Raw genomic sequence first — 19,596 nt, forward strand, 5'->3', positions numbered from 1 at the left:
TCTTTGGTTCTTTCGGTAAAGCCACGTAGATAGAAAAATAATAATAAAAACTATCCCGACGTTTCGATCAGGTGAGAGCTGCTGAGGCAGGAAAAAATAAAAATATATATGTATTTTTCCTGCCTCAGCAGCTCTCCCGCGATATTTTTTTACCTGATGACAATTGCTTGTGTTGCGATCGAAACGTGATATTTTTATTAACACATTCCTGCGGAGGGGGCTGGTAGGAACGTTGGTTGCTCGGTCAGTGGCCAGGGTCAACGGCGGCGTGGTGTACTCCGCAAATATGCCCGACTGTGAGGGCGGGCACAAGCCGGCGTGAGTAGGTTAAACGTTGAATTTTATAAGGGCACCACGGGGTGACCAGCCCCTCCCCACCCAGCCCCACCCCTCCCACCCCCCACCCAGCCCCACCCTCCCCACCCAGCCCCTCCCTACCCTCCCCTCTCCACCCAGCCCCACCCCTCCCATTTTTTATATCCAAATGTCCGGATACACGTGGACAGACATCCACAGACATACACAATTAATCCCCTGCCTCCTGTGAATTAATCCCAGTTGGGCTTCCAGTCCAAATAAGGGCACAACAGGGTGACTAGCCCCTCTCCACCCAGCCCCACCCCTCCCACCCAGCCCCACCCTCCCCACCCTCCCCACCCAGCCCCTCCCCACCCTCCCCTCCCCACCCAGCCCCTTCCCACCCAGCCCCTCCCTACCCTCCCCTCTCCACCCAGCCCCACCCCTCCCACGTGGACAGACATCCACAGACATACACAATTAATCCCCTGCCTCCTGTGAATTAATCCCGGTTGGGCTTCCAGTCCACTACGTTTCTTACCAGTATTATTTTTCTATCTATGTGGCTTTACCGAAAGACCCAAAGAATATGTAAAGAAATGCTTTTATTTTTCATCTACAGAGACCGACGTTGCTTATCTATAGTCGAACTCGTAATTTGCGATTTTATTACCCACAACTCCTGCAGGGTCCGTAAAAACTCCGTAGCCCTGTTCATTTTATCCGCAGTTATCCGCGATTATAGCCAAAATGCATATCGACGCTGCTTCCTAATACTTTACAGGGACTCCTCTTACTTACGAATATTCGACTTACGAAGTATCAGAGATACGGACAAACCTCTCCGCATGTCCAGTTGCCTGTTTGGACCGAGAGTCGTGAGTTCAACCACCGCACAATTGATTGCGGGACATAAACTATTTATTTAACCAGGTAAGGCCCACTGAGCTATGGTGCTTTTTTCAGAAGCAACCTGGCCACAAATGATAGCTCAACGAGATGGCTTATCATGTGGAAATGTATAGCAGCCGAATACTCTAAACGCATGATTCTAAAATGGGAAAGGAAAACCCGGAGGACACGGAGAAAAATCTATACGACTTGGGGGAGAGAGATTGCAAACTCCCAATATACATCAAGCGTCAGGGTCACTTCGACCCCACGACTTCCTGCATACCAGACGAGGTAGTTAACATCTTGGCAGTGTGTTGGTGGCGCACGCCTGTATCCACCAGCACTGGAGGAGGGGTTTGGTGGATCGCTAAAATGGCTAACCATTGAACAAAGTTGGATAACCATTGAACAAAGACGGTCACTGCTTCGTGCGCTTTCAGATGCGCTTCTGCGGCCGTCTGGAACGCTCTTCCTTCCGATATTAGGAGGCCACTGGGAGCTACATACTTTTCAATCTACAGTAGATTGAAAACTGATTTTCGTGTTTAGTTTGTTGTCGTTCCCCCGCACCATCGATGGGCACGGTTGGCTACGTACGGTGCGAAAGAAGTTCAAGATACACAGTACAAACATCGAGGTGTCATACCCTGGCTTACCAGGAGGAGGCGTCTGCATGGAATAGAACGTTGCCCCCTCACCCGCACGGGTTTTCTGCAGGTGCCCCGTGTTCTCCCACGCATAAGCACTCATTAAATCAGTGGAACACATCTGAATATATCGAGGACCATCGAGCTCGGGCAATTGTTGACGCTACCTCACCAGCTGGCTGCCTTCTAGCTTGTCTATGGTTCCACGAGGATTGTGAGATCCAATATGCACCAACGACACGATACGTCTTCATCGCTCTCTGACTTGCTGCTCTCTTCTAAAGACGGCTGCTCTCTCTCCGGAGGAGTGGGTACGGGAAGCTCATGGCAGTGTGGCACTGGGGCGATGGATGAAGGAAGGTTTGGACACGTGATAGCAGGTGCATTCTTTCCAGTCCGACGTTTGGAAGGGTCCACCATGCAGAAGTAGCAGTTGCTTGAGTGGTCAGTGGGTTCCTGCCAAATTCTTGGGATAGCGAACTTCATGGCTCTCTTTTCCCCTCTGTACTATCGTACAAAAATACATTTATTTCACCCATGACTAATGTGTTCGAGATTCTCGCAATATTTTTCATATATTATTTCTGTTTTCACTAACATTGAAAATTGTTAAACATTTTTTAATTAAAAACTTTTACAATAAAAAATAGCAACAAATTTTATAACATAAAATTCCGAGAAACAATTGTCCATCTTACCTTCCAGAGTTTTTTGCATTGCTCGCAGGTGAAATGAGGTGCCCAGGGTTTGTCTTGATCCCCGACAGGCATGCCGAAATGCCTTGTAGGCCTCACATATCTTAGCAGATGCTTCCACAGAGTACTTTTGCACTCTTGTCTTGATAAATTGGACGCAGACCTAGCAAAATGTGTCTGCCGGATGCTTGCAGCCTCTTGATGCCATCTCAGAAAAATGCAGATATGTATCCACTTAGGCAGCTGGAACTAAACTGAACTGGTGGGCTTAAGTCCCCTGTATTTATGCTAATATTTATTTTACTGTAAAGTTCTAGAATGTTCTTGAAGTTACTCCAAGTTTACTAGACTGAATCTATCTGGAATGTTCTGGAAAAGAGGTCAATTTCAAAATATCACTGTCCTCGTCACAAAAGCAAAGTTTGTGGGGAATGCATATTCTTTGGGTCTTTCGGTAAAGTCACGTAGATAGGTTCAAAGAAAATAACAAAAAACTATGACGTTTCGATCGCAACACAAGCGGTCGTCATCAGGCAAAGGAGTTAGCCTCTGAAGGCAAAATGTTTATAAAGTTTTGGGGATTGGCTTGGCCCAGTGTATCAGCAGCAACCAGGGGTCAAGGGGTCATGGGCAGTGTTCCACTGCCAATGCAGCAACATTGACAATGCCGGACTACTGCCAATGCAGCGGCTATGTCAATGTGAGAGATTAGCATGTGAATGTAAGATCGCAGAGCTGCGGCCACGTCGGCGCGCGAGGTGGCTGTGTTAGTGCGAGAATTCTTTGTACCTGTAATGTAAAATCAGAGCCGAAAATGACAACTAACATCAGAAGGTAGGATGGGAACATCGCAGCCAGTTACGATTTAAACTGGTTGATAACGTACTTCCAATGATTGTTCAGTTTGTACCCATCTTCTCGGTTGAAATTGTGTCTGTGTCTATATTTATGGTTGGCTTCATGAACGAATCTTTGTTGATAGCCAGTGGGTTTGCAAAGTTCCTACATCTTAGATAAATCAATTTCGTGTGAGCCCACCGCATTAAAGCAATGATCAGCCACGGCCGAGGTATTGGTCCTCCCGTGTTTCAGATCTGCCTTATATTCACGAACACGGTCTGAGACGTGTCGCATAGTTTCCCCGATGTAACTACTGCCGCAGACACAGCTTAGTTTGTAGACGCCGGGGTATTGCATGTCAGGAATCACATCCTTCACAAATGGGATCAGATCACGAATTTTACGTTCTGTTAAATCGAACCTGGATCTTGTTTGCTCATGATTTTGGAAATATTTTTGGTGACTCCTGCTATGTATGACAAGGTGATGGTTTTGAATGGGTCCTCAGATGATTCTTTCCCAACCGTTGGGGTGATAGCTTTATGGATTGTGTAGTCTGAATATGCATTCATCTTGAGAGCTTGGTGTACGTGTTCCAGTTCACTGGCTAGGTGATGATGGTCGGAAATACATCGAGCTCTATGGTGTAGAGTTTTGATGAGGGAATTCTTCTGGGATGGATGGTGGTGGAGGTTATAGGTAGGCATCAGTATGGGTGGCTTTCCTGTAGACAGTGTCCCATAGAGCCATCTGGTCTCTTTTTGATTAAAACATCCAATAATGGTAACTTGCCATCCGTTTCCACCTCCATGGTGAATTTGATGGCTGGGTGTATGGAATTGATGTGGTTGAGCAATTGGTTCAGAGCTGGTAGGCCATGTGGCCAGATGACGAACGTGTCATTTACGTACCTCTTGCACAAGGACGGACGTAGAGTGGATGCCTGGATGGCATCTCTCTCAAAATTGTCCGTGAAAACATTGGCTACAACTGGAGATAACAGAGAACCCATTGGGGTACATTCAACTTGTTTGTAGAACGTTTCATTCCAGGTGAAGTAAGTGTTGGTGAGGCAGGTACATCGGCATTCAGTCCTTGTTGAACCAAATGTTCAATGATTGCAATGGGGTCAGGTACAGGGACTTTGGTAAACAAAAAAAACTACATCGAAACTAACGAGCAAATCACCTGGACATAGTGAGATGTCCTTAATTAACGATACCAAGTGAGCTGAGTTAAGTACAGCTGAGGTGGTTTTACCAGTGAATGGTTGTAAGATCTCAGACAGAAATCGGGCCAGTTTGTAGGTGGGTGAGTCAATGGTGGAGACGGTGGACGAAGTGGTGTACCTTCTTTATGGTTTTTGGTAAGCCATACAATCTGGGTGGTCTAGCAACAGAGGGTTTTAAGGAAAACCGCTTGGTTGGTTCGTTTAAAGATGTCGAATCAGTGATGTTGTTGGTTTTCGTAACGAGGCGGTTGGTGGGATCTCTTTTAATTTTGGTATAGCTACCATCATTAAGTAGGTCCTGAATGTTGTTATTGTATGTGGTTTTGTCCATGATGACTGTGGCATTGCTAATAGGTGTCTTAGCGTTTTTAAGGATTGCAGTGATTTCTGGTCTTGCCACGTCCGCAGTAATGTGTCCCAAACCCTTAAGGGCTACGTCGACCTGGACAATGATATCATCAAATGGGATGTGTTTAGGGGTGACTGCAAAATTCAATCCTTTAGCTAGAACCCATTTTAGACTGTCGGAAATTAGACTGTTACTCTGATAACAATCTAGTCAACGTCTAACTTTTTAACGTGTGGATTTGGCTTCTTCTTGGAAAGGAGGTTGAACTTGGAAATCAGATTATCTTTGCATTTAGCTGACATTGAGGCAGCTGAAGAGGCTGTCATGTTATCTACATGTTCCCAATCAGATGTAGACATGTTTTATGTCAATGTTAAGTGTGATTTCAGGAGAGTCTTGTCTAAATTGTCTAGTTCAAATTGGAGCAATCTTATTCTCTCTGAGATAAGGGCTAGGCCGGCCCTGAACAAAATCCGTTTAGCATTGGGAGAAATGACAGCAGCAGATGTCAATGTCAAAGCGATTGATATTACCTTAGTGTCGCGGCATCTCTTCAGAAAAGTGAGCGACTCGATCAGGTGAGCCTTCTTGTCTCGAAGTTTGTTAAAAGATCTAACAGTTCTGTGGAAACCCTCCCCGTAGAGGCGATTAAATATCTTTGGTGACTCCTGCTATGTATGGCAAGGTGATGGTTTTGATTGGGTCCTCAGATGGTTATTTTCCAACCGTTGGGGCTTGTGTTGCGATCGAAACGTCGTAGTTTTTTTGTTATTTTCTTTGAACCTATCTACGTGACTTTACCGAAAAACCCAAAGAATATGAATTTCTGCAGTCACGAAAGCTTTAAGTCAAGATTTGTGGGGAATAATAGCCATTTTCTGTACTTTTGAGACATAAGCAATTAGGAAATAACACTTACTACCCAGGAACAGAAAGTAAAAATGCGCTACGCAGTGTTATCATTACGTCGACAAGTAATCAGATTACTTTAATAAGCAACAAAAAACACGACGCATTCCACATCTTAACCCTCATTTTTTGTCAGTGAGCACTAAATATGTCCGTCTCGTCTAATGTAAATGTTTCGCATTATCCTTATTGTGTTTAATGCGGGGCCACCCCGTTGCCCCGGACAATTGAGAGGAGACAACTCTCACGCCTGGGAAACATGTCAATGTGCGGGGCGAATCGATGTGGCGCGTGCACATCACGCCTGCTGAGTCTTGCGGACAGCAGATAGCACCATTGACATATTGAACCGAATATTTGACGATATTGAGCTGGAAATGGTGCACAAGAACAACAGCCTTAACAGAAAAAACAAACATGAAAGGCGACGTTTTGGCCAATGATCCTTCTTCACAGGTATACACATTGAGAGGCGCTTCTGCGCCCGTCTGAAACGCTCTTCCTTCTGATATATATTCGGAAGCCACTGGAGCTATGCAATGAAAAAAAACTACTTTGAAAACTCGTTTTTTAAACAGTTTTGTGTCTGTTTAGTGTGTTGTCCTTTCCCCCGCACCTACGATTTTCACGGTTGGATACGTACGGTGCGACAGAAGTTTGCCACACATACAGAGAGATTGGTTCAGTACAAGCAAACACTGGACCGATTTCGTCACGAAGTCTCATGAGCAGTCAGGCTCGCTTGAATCAATGCTGAGCAACTGCCGATCATACAGGCAAAGGACTCTCTGCACATAAAAATATTATATATATGAAAAAAACATTCTCATCTCCATCAGTGGCATTCACCCAGTGTCAAGTATTCACACATTACTACTGCAGGGGTAACTTGTTCCCTAAAAATGAACATGGAGGGATGTAAGCTATTTTCATGATTCATATTTATTGTTCATTATCACTTTTACTCAACATCATCCGGACACGCCGCCAGTAAGTTTGATGTTAAATGGTCAAGAAATTATCGGGGTGGCAGCCAAATCATGTGGACGCACCCGATAGTAAGTCAATTGAGACGAAGCAATGTAGGCGCCGAGTGGATTATTATTACTAGATCGTGAGATGACGAGAGACGGCAACATCTTGGAGAAGGCCCTCATCCAGCAGTGGCTTAATCCTGGCTAATGGTGGCGAGGCATTTTGTCGCGTGGTCTAGCGTATGGTGTGAATGCGTGAGTCAGGCCGAGTCGCCTTTGAAAAGAAAGAAAATGGGCTTCTTAGCTCTCAGTGGCATTTACTCGGGCACTTAAACTTCTGAACTTTTTCTTTCTTCTTTGGTTCTTTCGGTAAAGTCACGTAGAATGAGAATAAAATAATAAATTGATAAAATAAAATAACACAATAAAATTATGTCTGGAGGACAGCGCTGTCCTACCAGACAGTCTCGTCCCTTCACCTGATGAAGGCCGCTTGTGTTGTGGCCGAAACGTCGTGAGAATATTATTGCGTTATTTTATTTTATCAATTTATTATTTTATTCTCATTCTACGTGACTTTACGGAAAGAACCAAAGAAGATGAATCATTGCAGTCACGAAAGCTTTAAATCGAAACTTCTGAACTTTCTTCTGAACATTAACGTCGGCGGGATGGCTGGTGTCCCACTGCGTGCGGTAGTGAGGGCCTTGGCCGTGACGTCCCTGTGGGGTTATGAGGAGGATGATTCGTAGGCTGGTGGTGCGTTACGGCATGGGGCAATGATGATACGTTTGTTTTTAAAATGATAAATGTCCACGACGCTCCATGTAACCCGCAACAATATTCACGCCCGTTCCTTCTCCACCGGTCGACTAGGACGTGCTGTAACTGGATGAATTGCTTGGAAAAAAATTGAGTGCAACAGATTTGGATCTTTGTTTCGACCTCATTTGGTGTTGCCGTATTCCGCTCTCTGTTCGTTCGCCCTTGTGTTTGGTGTCAGCTTTGTTTATTCCACCTTACGTTAAACGTTGAATGTTACGCAATAGCCTTTTACCTCTCTGTTTTGCCATGTAACCCAAATGTCCCGTCAAAAAATGGACTCGAAACAACATAATAATGACAACTTCTAAAGTGCCCGTACCATGGCAAGCCATTAAAGTCGATGAGATCTTACCTAGTAACGAATTGGTATGTACTAGCAACAAATTGGCATGTTCCGTATACGTGACAAACCTTACTAATTGATGTGTGTCAGGTGGTGGAGGGGGGGGGGGTTAACGACACATTTATATTTACGCGATCTAACCCCCAAAAAACCCCTCTATTATAGAACTCACCTGGTTTAAATAAATGAAATGAATGAATGAGTCGCGGCGCATGGTCGTGAGAAGGCAATGCAGATGCGAAGCGGGTAACTTGAAGCCCAGGTGTCACTTACGATGGACAAGATGCCAGGTGAGTTGTAGATGAAGATGTTTGGCAAGGCGAGCGGGATAGTTTCCGGGCATTGCGAATAAATTCGTACGGACACGCGTAGGGCAGCAGTGGATGGCAGTGAGATTAGCAAGTAGCGGCATGGGGGGCGGGGGGGGAAATAGTCCAACAGCCGCAACAACATTCTTACATAAGACCCACAATATCTGGCGTACTCTTTTGCGTGGCGTAGGATGACTGCACAATGCGGTCTCCGTGTGTATAAAAGGCGCGCAGCTCACACGCTGTCCCACCACCTTCATCGATCGCTGGGGCTGCAACGACTGGCAAGGGAGGACAAGGGAGGGCACGGCAGCACCATTAATTCATAATTAGTTTCGGAGTGAGATAAAGAAAAGTGAGAATGGCAAAGCCACAAGTGTTTTTCGAACTGACTGCCGATGGCGAGGCGCTGGGCCGTCTCGTCATGGAGGTAACGACCAAAGGTTTTGTTGAAGATGTACAGAATGCGCACCTGAGTTTTTTTTGTTGTTCCTATCTTCCCGGTGCACATACTGCCATGGGAGCATGTTTTGTGCCAGGTTTGCCCAGCCTTGACAACATTTGACCAATGCATTACACGGGCTAGGTTCGTATACGGTACATGTTCTTAGGTCTGTGCGGGCTGTCGCGTGTTTTTTTTTTTGCACTTGCCTGTAATCACAATAACTTGGGTTTGATGCCTGGTCATGATGCGCAACACCATGTGGCAATTGGTGACAGGCGCCTGCCACTGAACGTGGAGTGGACCTTCAAGGTTGACTCAACTTAAAATGAGGACCAGGTGCGATGATCAAGTTGACATCAACACAGAACCTAACAGGCAATCGCGAGTTCTATAATCAGTGCAGATCTTTTTTTTACTGTATTCTCATATTTGACCAGGGATTGTCCCAGGAATTATGTGGCTTTTTCAAACTTGTACGTACCGTAGTATTTATTAAGCGGCCAACGCATTGGTGGACTTGCACAATATGCGCAATTTGCTAATCACTGCAATGTTTAACAAAAAAATTATCTCACTGTCAATAAAGTATTAAAGCTTTCGTGACTGCATAAAATTACTCATTGCTTTTTTCGGTAAAGTCACATATGTAGAAATACAATAAAATTATATTAAAACAAAACAATCACGACGTTTCGATCACAACACAAGCGATCTTCATCAGGTATCAAGAACAAATCATGGAGGTAAATACAACAAAAAGATGAAAGACGAGAATTTGTTGAGAATTTGTTGAATTCTCGTCTCTCATTTTTTGTTGTATTTACCTCCATGATTTGTTCTTGACACCTGATGAAGATCGCTTGTGTTGTGATCGCAACGTCGTGATTGTTTTGTTTTCATATAGTTTTATTGTATTTCTACATACGTGACTTTACCGAAAAAAACAATGAGTGAGTTCTCTCACTGTGTCTAAATCTGCCAGTCAATTGAAGACGTAGGCTTTCACGACCAATATTAGTCACTGGGAGTTGTTTGGGGGCGCCTGCGGTGCCCCTCACAACCATTTACAGCCTTCGGCCAGGAAAGCCACGAAAAAAATTGCACACGAACGACGCATTCACACAAGCACCCGATGCTCCGTTTTGAAGTTTTTTTTAAATTAAACATCTTTGAATTGTATTATATTTTGAATTGGATAATTGTATTTCTTCATTAAAACCCCATATCATTTTACATCTGGAGGACTTAATTGAAAACGACATTTCGTGTGAATTTTCTCTCGTCGTTAAGTAGATGATGGCCTTGCCGGGGGTTCGGTTCGATGCGGGACTTTCACCTGTTTGGGATTGAGGGCTCGAGATAAGGCGACGTGGAGCTGCTGGCCGTGCGAGAAGACCGCCGTCTGCAGATCGATTCCAACGTAACCGAACGTCTGTCCCTGAGCCTAACGTCGTTCATGCAGGGGGCGCGTTTAGGTTTACAGCGCCCCCTGCATGAAAACGACGGAAAGTGTGCAGCGTTCATCACAGATAAAGTTGTGCGCTTATATAAGAGTATAATAAAGGTTGTTGGGTTAGATCGCGTAAAGTGTACCAGCGTTATAATTATCAAAAAGTGAAAGTAATCACTTATCGCGAGCACAATTAAATTAATTGTATTGTCAGGGAATAAAAACAAAGAATCAGAATATATACCGGAGAAATCTGATGATCTATAGAGGTCTTTTTAACAATGCCCGTCACACATGCCAACTAAGAACAAGAACGGTGACTTTGGGTCTTCTAAAATAAAACTATTTTGGTCGCTGTACGTGATTTGTCTCAAATTCGCAACTAGTTCGGCAGTAGCAGAAAATGTGTAAAGCTTACAATGCATATCCACGGCACCTTCGCGTTGGCCTTTACACTGGTTGTTTGAGCCTCAAACCAATGACAATGAACCCGAAGGATGCCTCACCTTTGTACAGTTGGTAATGGGTGTATCTCAAATTTCCAATTTGTATGTCAAATTTCAACTGTGGAAGTCTTTCACCTGCACCTGGCTATGAAGGAAAAAATACTGACAAAAATATTATTTGTATCGAATCTTAAGCCATGTGTCCACTGTGTGTCTAGTTAATTTTGCAAATCAGTCTAAAGGTTAACGATATATTACAAGTGTTTATAGACGGGATACAATGGATTTGAAACATTTTTCAAGACCTTTCAATCTACTGCTGGATAAAAGCCTCCCATTACCATGTCGGTCATTAAGTGGTTTTTGACCATACTTCACCACTCTGGTCAAGTGCGGGTTGACGAAGGGAAGGCAAATAGGATTTGGTTCGGATGTCACGCACCACTTATTTTAGCCGTGGCTGGGAATCAAACTCAGGTGACTTTTGGACCGCTGATTTTCTTCCAAGTGTACGTACTTTCCTGACTCTATGCTATGAATGTTGTACATGCGATGCGTTCTGTTAGTTTACATTTTTTTGTGCTGGTTCTAAAGTCATCATGTACCGTTCATTTAGCTTTGTTTAGTTCCTGTTTGTTTCTGTAACCAGGTTTCTTTGGTGTAGACAGGTCCCCATCGAAAAGTGTGTATGCATTCCCCAATACGTTTTATTCTGTGCCACATTAAACCTAACCTAGTTCGTTGAGTCCACGCCACGTGTTTCACCTCCATTTAATAACTTTTCGTAAATTAATGTGTTCAAAATGTGTCCTGTATTATAATGAAAGTAACAATTAAATACAGTACCGTTAAATCATATTCAAATAAACAATGCATTTTCATTCACATTTTGCAATACAATATTATACAGTACTCAACCCATGACATTGCGTGCATTTCTCTTGTGAAAGAGACAAGTCTGCACTTGGCTTAAAAAAATATTGCAGTGTGTGCCACGGTGGCTAAGAGATGTTAACTCCCTCGCCTGGTATACAGGAGGTTCGTGGGTTCGATCCTGACCCTGACGCCTGCTGTATATTTGGAGTTTGCGTGTCTCTCTCTCTCATCATCATCACGATGGCTATGAGATGTTAACTACCTCGCCTGGTGTACAGGAGGTTCGTGGGTTCGATCCTGACCGTGACGCCTGCTGTATATTTGGAGTTTGCGTGTCTCTCTCTCTCATCATCATCACGATGGCTATGAGATGTTAACTACCTCGCCTGGTGTACAGGAGGTTCGTGGGTTCGATCCTGACCGTGACGCCTGCTGTATATTTGGAGTTTGCGTGTCTCTCTCTCTCATCATCATCACGATGGCTATGAGATGTTAACTACCTCGCCTGGTGTACAGGAGGTTCGTGGGTTCGATCCTGACCCTGACGCCTGCTGTATATTTGGAGTTTGCGTGTCTCTCTCTCTCATCATCATCACTATGGCTATGAGATGTTAACTACCTCGCCTGGTGTACAGGAGGTTCGTGGGTTCGATCCTGACCCTGACGCCTGCTGTATATTTGGAGTTTGCGTGTCTCTCTCTCTCATCATCATCACTATGGCTATGAGATGTTAACTACCTCGCCTGGTGTACAGGAGGTTCGTGGGTTCGATCCTGACCCTGACGCCTGCTGTATATTTGGAGTTTGCGTGTCTCTCTCTTTCATCATCACGATGGCTATGAGATGTTAACTACCTCGCCTGGTGTACAGGAGGTTCGTGGGTTCGATCCTGACCCTGACGCCTGCTGTATATTTGGAGTTTGCGTGTCTCTCTCTCTCATCATCATCACTATGGCTATGAGATGTTAACTACCTCGCCTGGTGTACAGGAGGTTCGTGGGTTCGATCCTGACCCTGACGCCTGCTGTATATTTGGAGTTTGCGTGTCTCTCTCTTTCATCATCACGATGGCTATGAGATGTTAACTACCTCGCCTGGTGTACAGGAGGTTCGTGGGTTCGATCCTGACCCTGACGCCTGCTGTATATTTGTAGTTTGCGTGTCTCTCTCTCTCATCATCATCACGATGGCTATGAGATGTTAACTACCTCGCCTGGTGTACAGGAGGTTCGTGGGTTCGATCCTGACCCTGACGCCTGCTGTATATTTGGAGTTTGCGTGTCTCTCTCTCTCATCATCATCACGATGGCTATGAGATGTTAACTACCTCGCCTGGTGTACAGGAGGTTCGTGGGTTCGATCCTGACCCTGACGCCTGCTGTATATTTGGAGTTTGCGTGTCTCTCTTCCCGTGGCCGCGTGGATTCTCTCTCCAGGCTCTTCGGTTTTTCTATCCACATTTAGAAACACGCGTTTAGGGTATTTGGCTGCTATAAATTTCCACCTGATAAACCACTTCGTCCAGCTATCATTTGTGGCCAGGTCACTTCTGAAAAAGAGTTATATAGCTCAGTGGGCCTTACCTGGTAAAATTTAAAATAGTTCCGTTTAGGTAATAATTCACAACCATATGTAATTTAATTGTCACAAACCGATTGTTGTTTGTTTCATATTTACACAATAATTTATATTATTTCGTGATTATTTTCTGCCACGTGTGCACAGATTTGTTTGCTCGATTAGCCTAAATGTTAAATTAGTTTAATTTATTTATTTGGGATGAAAAAAATTCCGAATCATCCGTTTTATGGGGTGGAGCGTTGCTCATCTCCTTGGGTGAAACTACAAATTCCTATGTCTGGGGAAAGTTTATCCAAAAAACAACCGCTACTGACTTCCATCAAAGTGGTAGTAATTTTATTAACCCCGGAGGAATGATGAGTTCAACCAGGATTTTAACTCGCCGTCTTCCAGTTTTTCAGTTGAGAGTTTTAACCACAGCAGCAGCAGCACCGCCTCTCTGCTCCCTACCACCTGGTAAAGAAAACGTAATAAAAATCTAAAGCATCGTTTTTGCATTGCCTGCAGTTGCGTTTTAATACATTCACGCCTGCTCTGTTGTCAGAGAAGGCAAAAAGCCAATTCTAATTTCCACCCCCCCATCGTTTTTACACTGGCATAAAAGGTCCCGTAGATACGTTGTTTGCATTAATTGCCCCCTGGTTATGAAACGTCCGTGAGTGACACACAAATAGAGTTGCAGTCGATGCCATTTGTCTTCAGAAGCGCGGGCGGTAACCGCCCCTCCGCCATGGCTTGGGACGTGGCCCAGCGTCTGGGTGGATTCTTGCCAAAGACCCTCTTCGCTTCGCGAAGCTATTTTTTTTAGTCTGAGTTTGCAAACTGATGCGATGCGTGCCCGCCCGGTTGTTGCGTGATGCACAAACGCGGCTCGCTTTGTCTGCCCACACCGGCTAGGGGTGGAATCTCTGCCAGTGGTCGCGAACGTTGCATATTGGACGCACGTGAGTGAAATGTGGAAAAAGAAAAACAACTTAGAGCCATTGAACAGACATCAAAGGCAGTTTCTCGCTTACTTGGCTTCCCTGGGACAATTCCAAATAAATATAAATAGTTAATACGTAAAATTGTGGGAGCAGAGAGAACATTTGGTACTGGACTGCACGTGGCAAGTTTATTGTTTGTTTCTTTATCATCGATACTTCATCTTGAATAAGAGAACCTAGGAGCATGATTATCTACATTACTTCTTGCAATTTGAAAGTTACATAATTGTTCTTGGTTACATATCCATACTTCCGAAGGGTTTAATGTCATTTGGACTTTAGTCGTGCATTGGCAAGTTTCACAAAACTGATCATGTATTCGATAGTTATTGGACATAAACGTGAGTGGTAACTGCTCGCAGTGGTGTCATCGAAATAAAGAGAATATGCCTCCATGATTAAAAAAAAACCCCATCACAATGCTTCTTGTATGTTGGGGTGAGTAATGGTGCAGTGGTTAGAGCCCCGACTCTGCGATGAGACTTGCGAGTTGTGTTCAATTCCTTGTTTCATTCACGCTAAAACAACTGACATTGAGCAGTGCTCATCTCCGATGCTGGCACAGAGTCAGCGGTGGACAGAGGAGATCACCAGAGGAGACAAGTCTCCCCATTGGACACTCACTTGTTAGCGTCCCGCAAAAAATTGTACTTGGTGAATCCCAGAGGGATGATTTCACTGATGTACCTCCTGACCGCAATTTGAACTCACAAACTTTCCATTGTGAGCCGAGCGCTCTGCCACAGAGCCACTCTATGGGATGCATACCCACAGGGTGGCTCTGTGGCAGATCTTCCTATAGAGATCTCCATTTGGAGATCCCCTCTAGAGATCCCCTCTAGAGATCTCCCTCATTGATCCCTGAATCGTGCCTGTGATCTGTGACAATTGGTGTAAACGTAGAGGGCCTTCTCGGGTGTGGCGCTTAAGATGTGAAACTCTCTTCCACTGGCCCTCAGATTGGCTCCGAGCACCGAGGAGTTCGGGAAACTGCAAGATCTCATTTTTTTAATTTGAGCGTTTCCCTTGAGTATGTCCCCGCTTTGTAATATATATATTTTTTATATGTGTCTTGATTGTATAGGTAGGACTACCTTTGTTTAATTAACACTGTAATGTATTGCCATGCCTTGTTTAGTAGGGGGGGGGCGAGTTTTTACCCCAAAAAATCAATGGAATGCTTGAATGAACGAATGATGACGCGCCTACCGCATACACATTGAATCTGCAAATAAATACTGTGCACGGTAAACCTTGCAAGGCAAGGTAAACCTGTTATATTTGCGACGCTGCCATTGTACACCTGGACGTTTATCAGCACAGTGCAAGAAAGGTGTTCAGCGAGTCGCAGCTGGCAGTGTTGAGAAACGGCGCAACACGGTGGGAGCGTTCTATTCGTTTGCTAAAAAGTGTCCCCGCGGGAGTGGGATTATGCACACGCCATTGTCGTGGCTCCGAATAGAGACCGAGCAAAGGCCGCAACGAAAACTCAGCGGCAGGCGGATATTTTGAAGCCGCTACAAGTCAGGGAGGCTTGAGAGTTAAAATTGTGGCTTTCACGGTCGACTCCGACGACTCGTCATCCCTCCAGCGTCGCTAAACGAGCACTGCTTTGATGGAAATGACACGTGGAGGCACTGACCTCTTGACACGTGACACGTGCGCGGAGTTTCCACCACTCTCTTGCCCGAGAGGCAGCACACGAGGCAAGTGCTGTCCGATGCTTCTGTTTCACAGCCACCTGGCCAACATTGCACTGTGTGTGTGTGCGCGCGCGCAAGAGGCTCTCTGAAAAAGGAATGAACTTCGGCTGGGCGTGTTTGGGGGCGCTGTAATACAATAAAAGCTGACTGAAATAAAAGCGGCGCAAAGCCAACCAAATAAAGGGCCCATTGCGTGAGAATCTCGAACCACGAATGAATCGTTGGCATTGACTACATGTTGTTATTGATTTTGCTCAATGATTTGGCCACAACGGCGCCTCACGCCGCTCCCCGCTCTTACTCTTAAACGGGAATTTGTTTAAGTTTAAAATCAAATACATTTGGAAAAAAAAATAATCCACACTGTATTGTGAGCAAGGAACCCAGGGGTGTGGCATCCCTCAAACCTTAATGGAGCTCATGCACAGTTAATTATTTTTGGTATCATAAAAACATCATGTTTATTCGTTTCATTTGTATACTCTAATATACTCCATGGCACACATGGAGATTTTTTATGTATTTCAGAAATGTGTCGTTAAAAAACCGAATTTATATATTGGCAGCTGTCTGCATAAGCACCTCCGATTTAGCACGGTTGTCTAGGTAGGGTGCGAAAGAAGTTCAACACACACATACACAATACGTCACGTGGCACATATCTGGATTAAACATCAATATTAACAGATTGGGAACAACAGAGTGATATGTGTCATTTGTATGATTGGTGCGTGTTTACACGTGCAGGCACGAATAATAATTGTAATCATTATGCAATCTAATTCTAGTCTGCTACCTATTCCAAGTATGATTTAAATAATCCATAATAGATGTTTTTTGGGTTAGATCGAATAAATATAAAAATGTGTCGCTAAAACCGCCACCACCCGACACAGCCAACTAGTAAGGGTTGTACAACATTTACAATCCGAGTTCGACGTTTCACCATTAAATACAACTAGCTTCACCAGGCGACAGCCAGATTTGTTGTGGCTTGGCTCTCCAACACACCGGTGTGCTGGACTAGTAACGATTTGGCCACGTTCTGTTTACGTGACAACCCTTACTAGTTGGCTGTGTCGGGTGGTGGCGGGTTTTAATGACACATTTATATATTTACGCGATCTAACCTAAAAAAAACCCCTCTCTATTATGATTTAAATCGTCAATGTTGGGATCACTGGTGCAACTGTACACACAGTAAAACCGTATATTTTGTACTGACTTTGTATACAGTGTTGCATATTAGGGGCTGTAACAGTGCATATATGTTTTTGTAAACGTTACATTGAAAATGTAGCGTGATTTGTAAAAGCAGACGTGTGCTCGTGTAGTTATCATTTGATTAATGTTTCGCTTTCTTCTCCCGTTGCTTTGCAGCTGCGAGCTGATATCGTGCCCAAGACTGCAGGTAAGGAGCGGTCCCACATTGCACATCAGGTCTGTGAGTGTGTGAATGTAGTGCTGCACGACCACACTAGTAACCGGGGGGTTCTAAACTACTGACCTATTTTTTTTATTTCAGCAGGTAAGGCCCACTGAGCTATACAGCCCTTTTTCCGACGCGGCCTGGCCACAAATGATAGCTCAGTGAAGGGACATTATCACGTGGACATTTAAAGCAGCCAAAAACTCTAAACGCGTGTTTCTAAATGTGGAGGGGAAAACTAAAGGAAGACCTGGAGAAAAATCTACACGATTACGGGGAGTGAGAACACGCAGATTCCAAATGTACGAGCGTCAGGGTCGGGATCGAACCCACGGCCTGCTGCAAATTGGGCGAGGTAGTCAACATCTCGCCAACGCGGCGATCTTGGCCACGCACACCAGTGGCAATTGGTACCTGTACTTGGTCCGGCCCTCCTCTAGGTTGATTCAGCCTAAAGTGAGTACTTCAGAATCAGAATTGTATTTTTACAGGAGGAAACCGATGAGCTACAAAGCTCTTTTTCACAGATGTCCAGTAGGGGCGGTTAAGAACGTTACAACGTCAACAAACAATACAAAAATCACGACAGGAGTGCAAAGTATAGGAAAGGTAAACAAATAACTTAAACATATACAAATAAAACTACATTATTAGTTTTTATCTTAGCAGGCAAAGCCCACTGAGCACCTGTTGCAGTCAACGCCAGTAGTAAACAGGCCAAGTGGCAATGCATGCGTGTTGCGGGCTGTATCACTCTCGTGTGTGAGTTATTGTGGCTCTGCAGGCGCTAACAGCACCTTAAAGCATTGGCCTGCAGTCCACATGGGGATCTGCGTGTGTCGGTAGTGTCGTATTTGGAGCTTTGGCATAGCAAGTTCGATTCTCTGCCCAGTAAACTACCAGTTGTAATTGGTATCTAAATTTGGTCTGGGTATCCACTCGGGCAACTCGGCTCAAGATGAGTAACAGGCGTGACGGTATCATGAACATAACGTGCTACCAAATGCGTGTTCACGAGTAACATCTACCCCAAATTCTGTGCGTACTGCCCGTTCATTATGATGCCATATATATATGTCAAAGTATCATTGTCCTAGCGAAATTTGGGATGCTGCCATCGATGCGATTTACTTTGTACAATGAAGTCCTCATTGTACTCGATTGACTCCAAATGGATGATGGGCTGAGTCAACAATGTCCAACCAGAATTAGAATTTGCAACCTTCCATCACAGTGATGAAATGTGCAGTGGATACCTACAGGCTATCTATAGATCGTGATGATGATAACGATGACGACGACGATGACCACCACAGTGGCACGTGACCCCAAACAAGTTCAAGGTTATTTTGTTTAGAACTCAGGTGAGAAATCAGGACAGTCTCAAACACCAAACACAGTACATATTCTTGGTTCTTTCGGTAAAGTCACGTAGAAGGGAAATAATACAATAATACAAATAAAACATATTTTTATGTTTTATTGTTTTTATTTTCCTTCTACGTGACTTTACCGAAAGAACCAAGAATATGAATCCCTGCAGTCACGACAGCTTTAAATCAAAATTTAAACACAGTACAATTACACCGCACAGTATTGAAATATCTAATTTTCACTTCGTTGCTTGTGCCATGCGTTAGCTTTAACCAAAGTGATGCCTTCTGAATTATATTAAGTGCAGCGACGTACCAGGGTCAGGGGTGAGTGCTGTTCTTATAACTCGTGAGCCGAAAGATTACGTAACTGTCACCGCAGCCAGATTTTGCAACCAGCGCGCAAACTCGGACCATATAAAAAGCCGCACGGTCGCGACTGACGTTGCCGGGACTTTAATGCCCCCAGTTCTGTTCGAATCTGAATGTCCAGATCGTCGCAGGAACTGAGCCATTAAAGCCTGTGCCGGTTGCCTCCCATACAAGCACGATGACCGACTACTTGGCTATCTAGTCCACCTGGAGTGAATATGCAGGCCTCTTATTGTTGTTGTTTCAGTTTTAGTACAGTATATCGCGCTCGCCTGTTTGCCATTGCAGGTTTTAAATTAAAAAATCAGGTGAGCGGAGCTTGGTGGAGGGGGGGGGGATCAGTGTTGTAACTCGTGGAGGGCATTTATAAAAAAAATAATTAAAGCCGGAGTGTAAACGGCCGCACCTTCTGGCATCGAGACGACAACCCGCCCGAGACACCACACCCTTGACCTGGGGACACACGCTCGCACGCACGCGCACACACGTGCGTGTGCGCGGCTGTGCGTGTAAGGAGCGGTGACGTAGTGGGTTCGTGCGCTTGCTGCGCCGCGAGGCCGGCACACCCAGTGTTCATATCCTGTGAAAATGGAAATACATCGGCGGCAAGTGTTTTTAGT

General features: G+C 44.7%; 1 protein-coding gene across 1 annotated transcript in view; it reads left to right on the top strand.

Annotated features, from left to right (window-relative positions):
* The first annotated feature begins 8,498 nt into the window (after positions 1-8,498).
* The window catches only part of LOC116945029 (peptidyl-prolyl cis-trans isomerase-like), a 28,624-nt gene continuing 17,526 nt past the window's right edge, over positions 8,499-19,596 (top strand). Inside the window, exons 1-2 of the mRNA XM_032959096.2 lie at positions 8,499-8,745; positions 17,183-17,213. Coding sequence (XP_032814987.1) covers positions 8,677-8,745; positions 17,183-17,213 — 100 coding nt within the window. The 5' untranslated portion in view covers positions 8,499-8,676. The remainder of the gene's footprint in view (positions 8,746-17,182; positions 17,214-19,596) is intronic.

Source organism: Petromyzon marinus, chromosome 22 (genome assembly GCF_048934315.1).
Source record: "Petromyzon marinus isolate PM22_M1 ecotype Great Lakes invasive population chromosome 22, UKy_Petmar_22M1.pri1.0, whole genome shotgun sequence".
Taxonomy (NCBI): domain Eukaryota; kingdom Metazoa; phylum Chordata; class Hyperoartia; order Petromyzontiformes; family Petromyzontidae; genus Petromyzon; species Petromyzon marinus.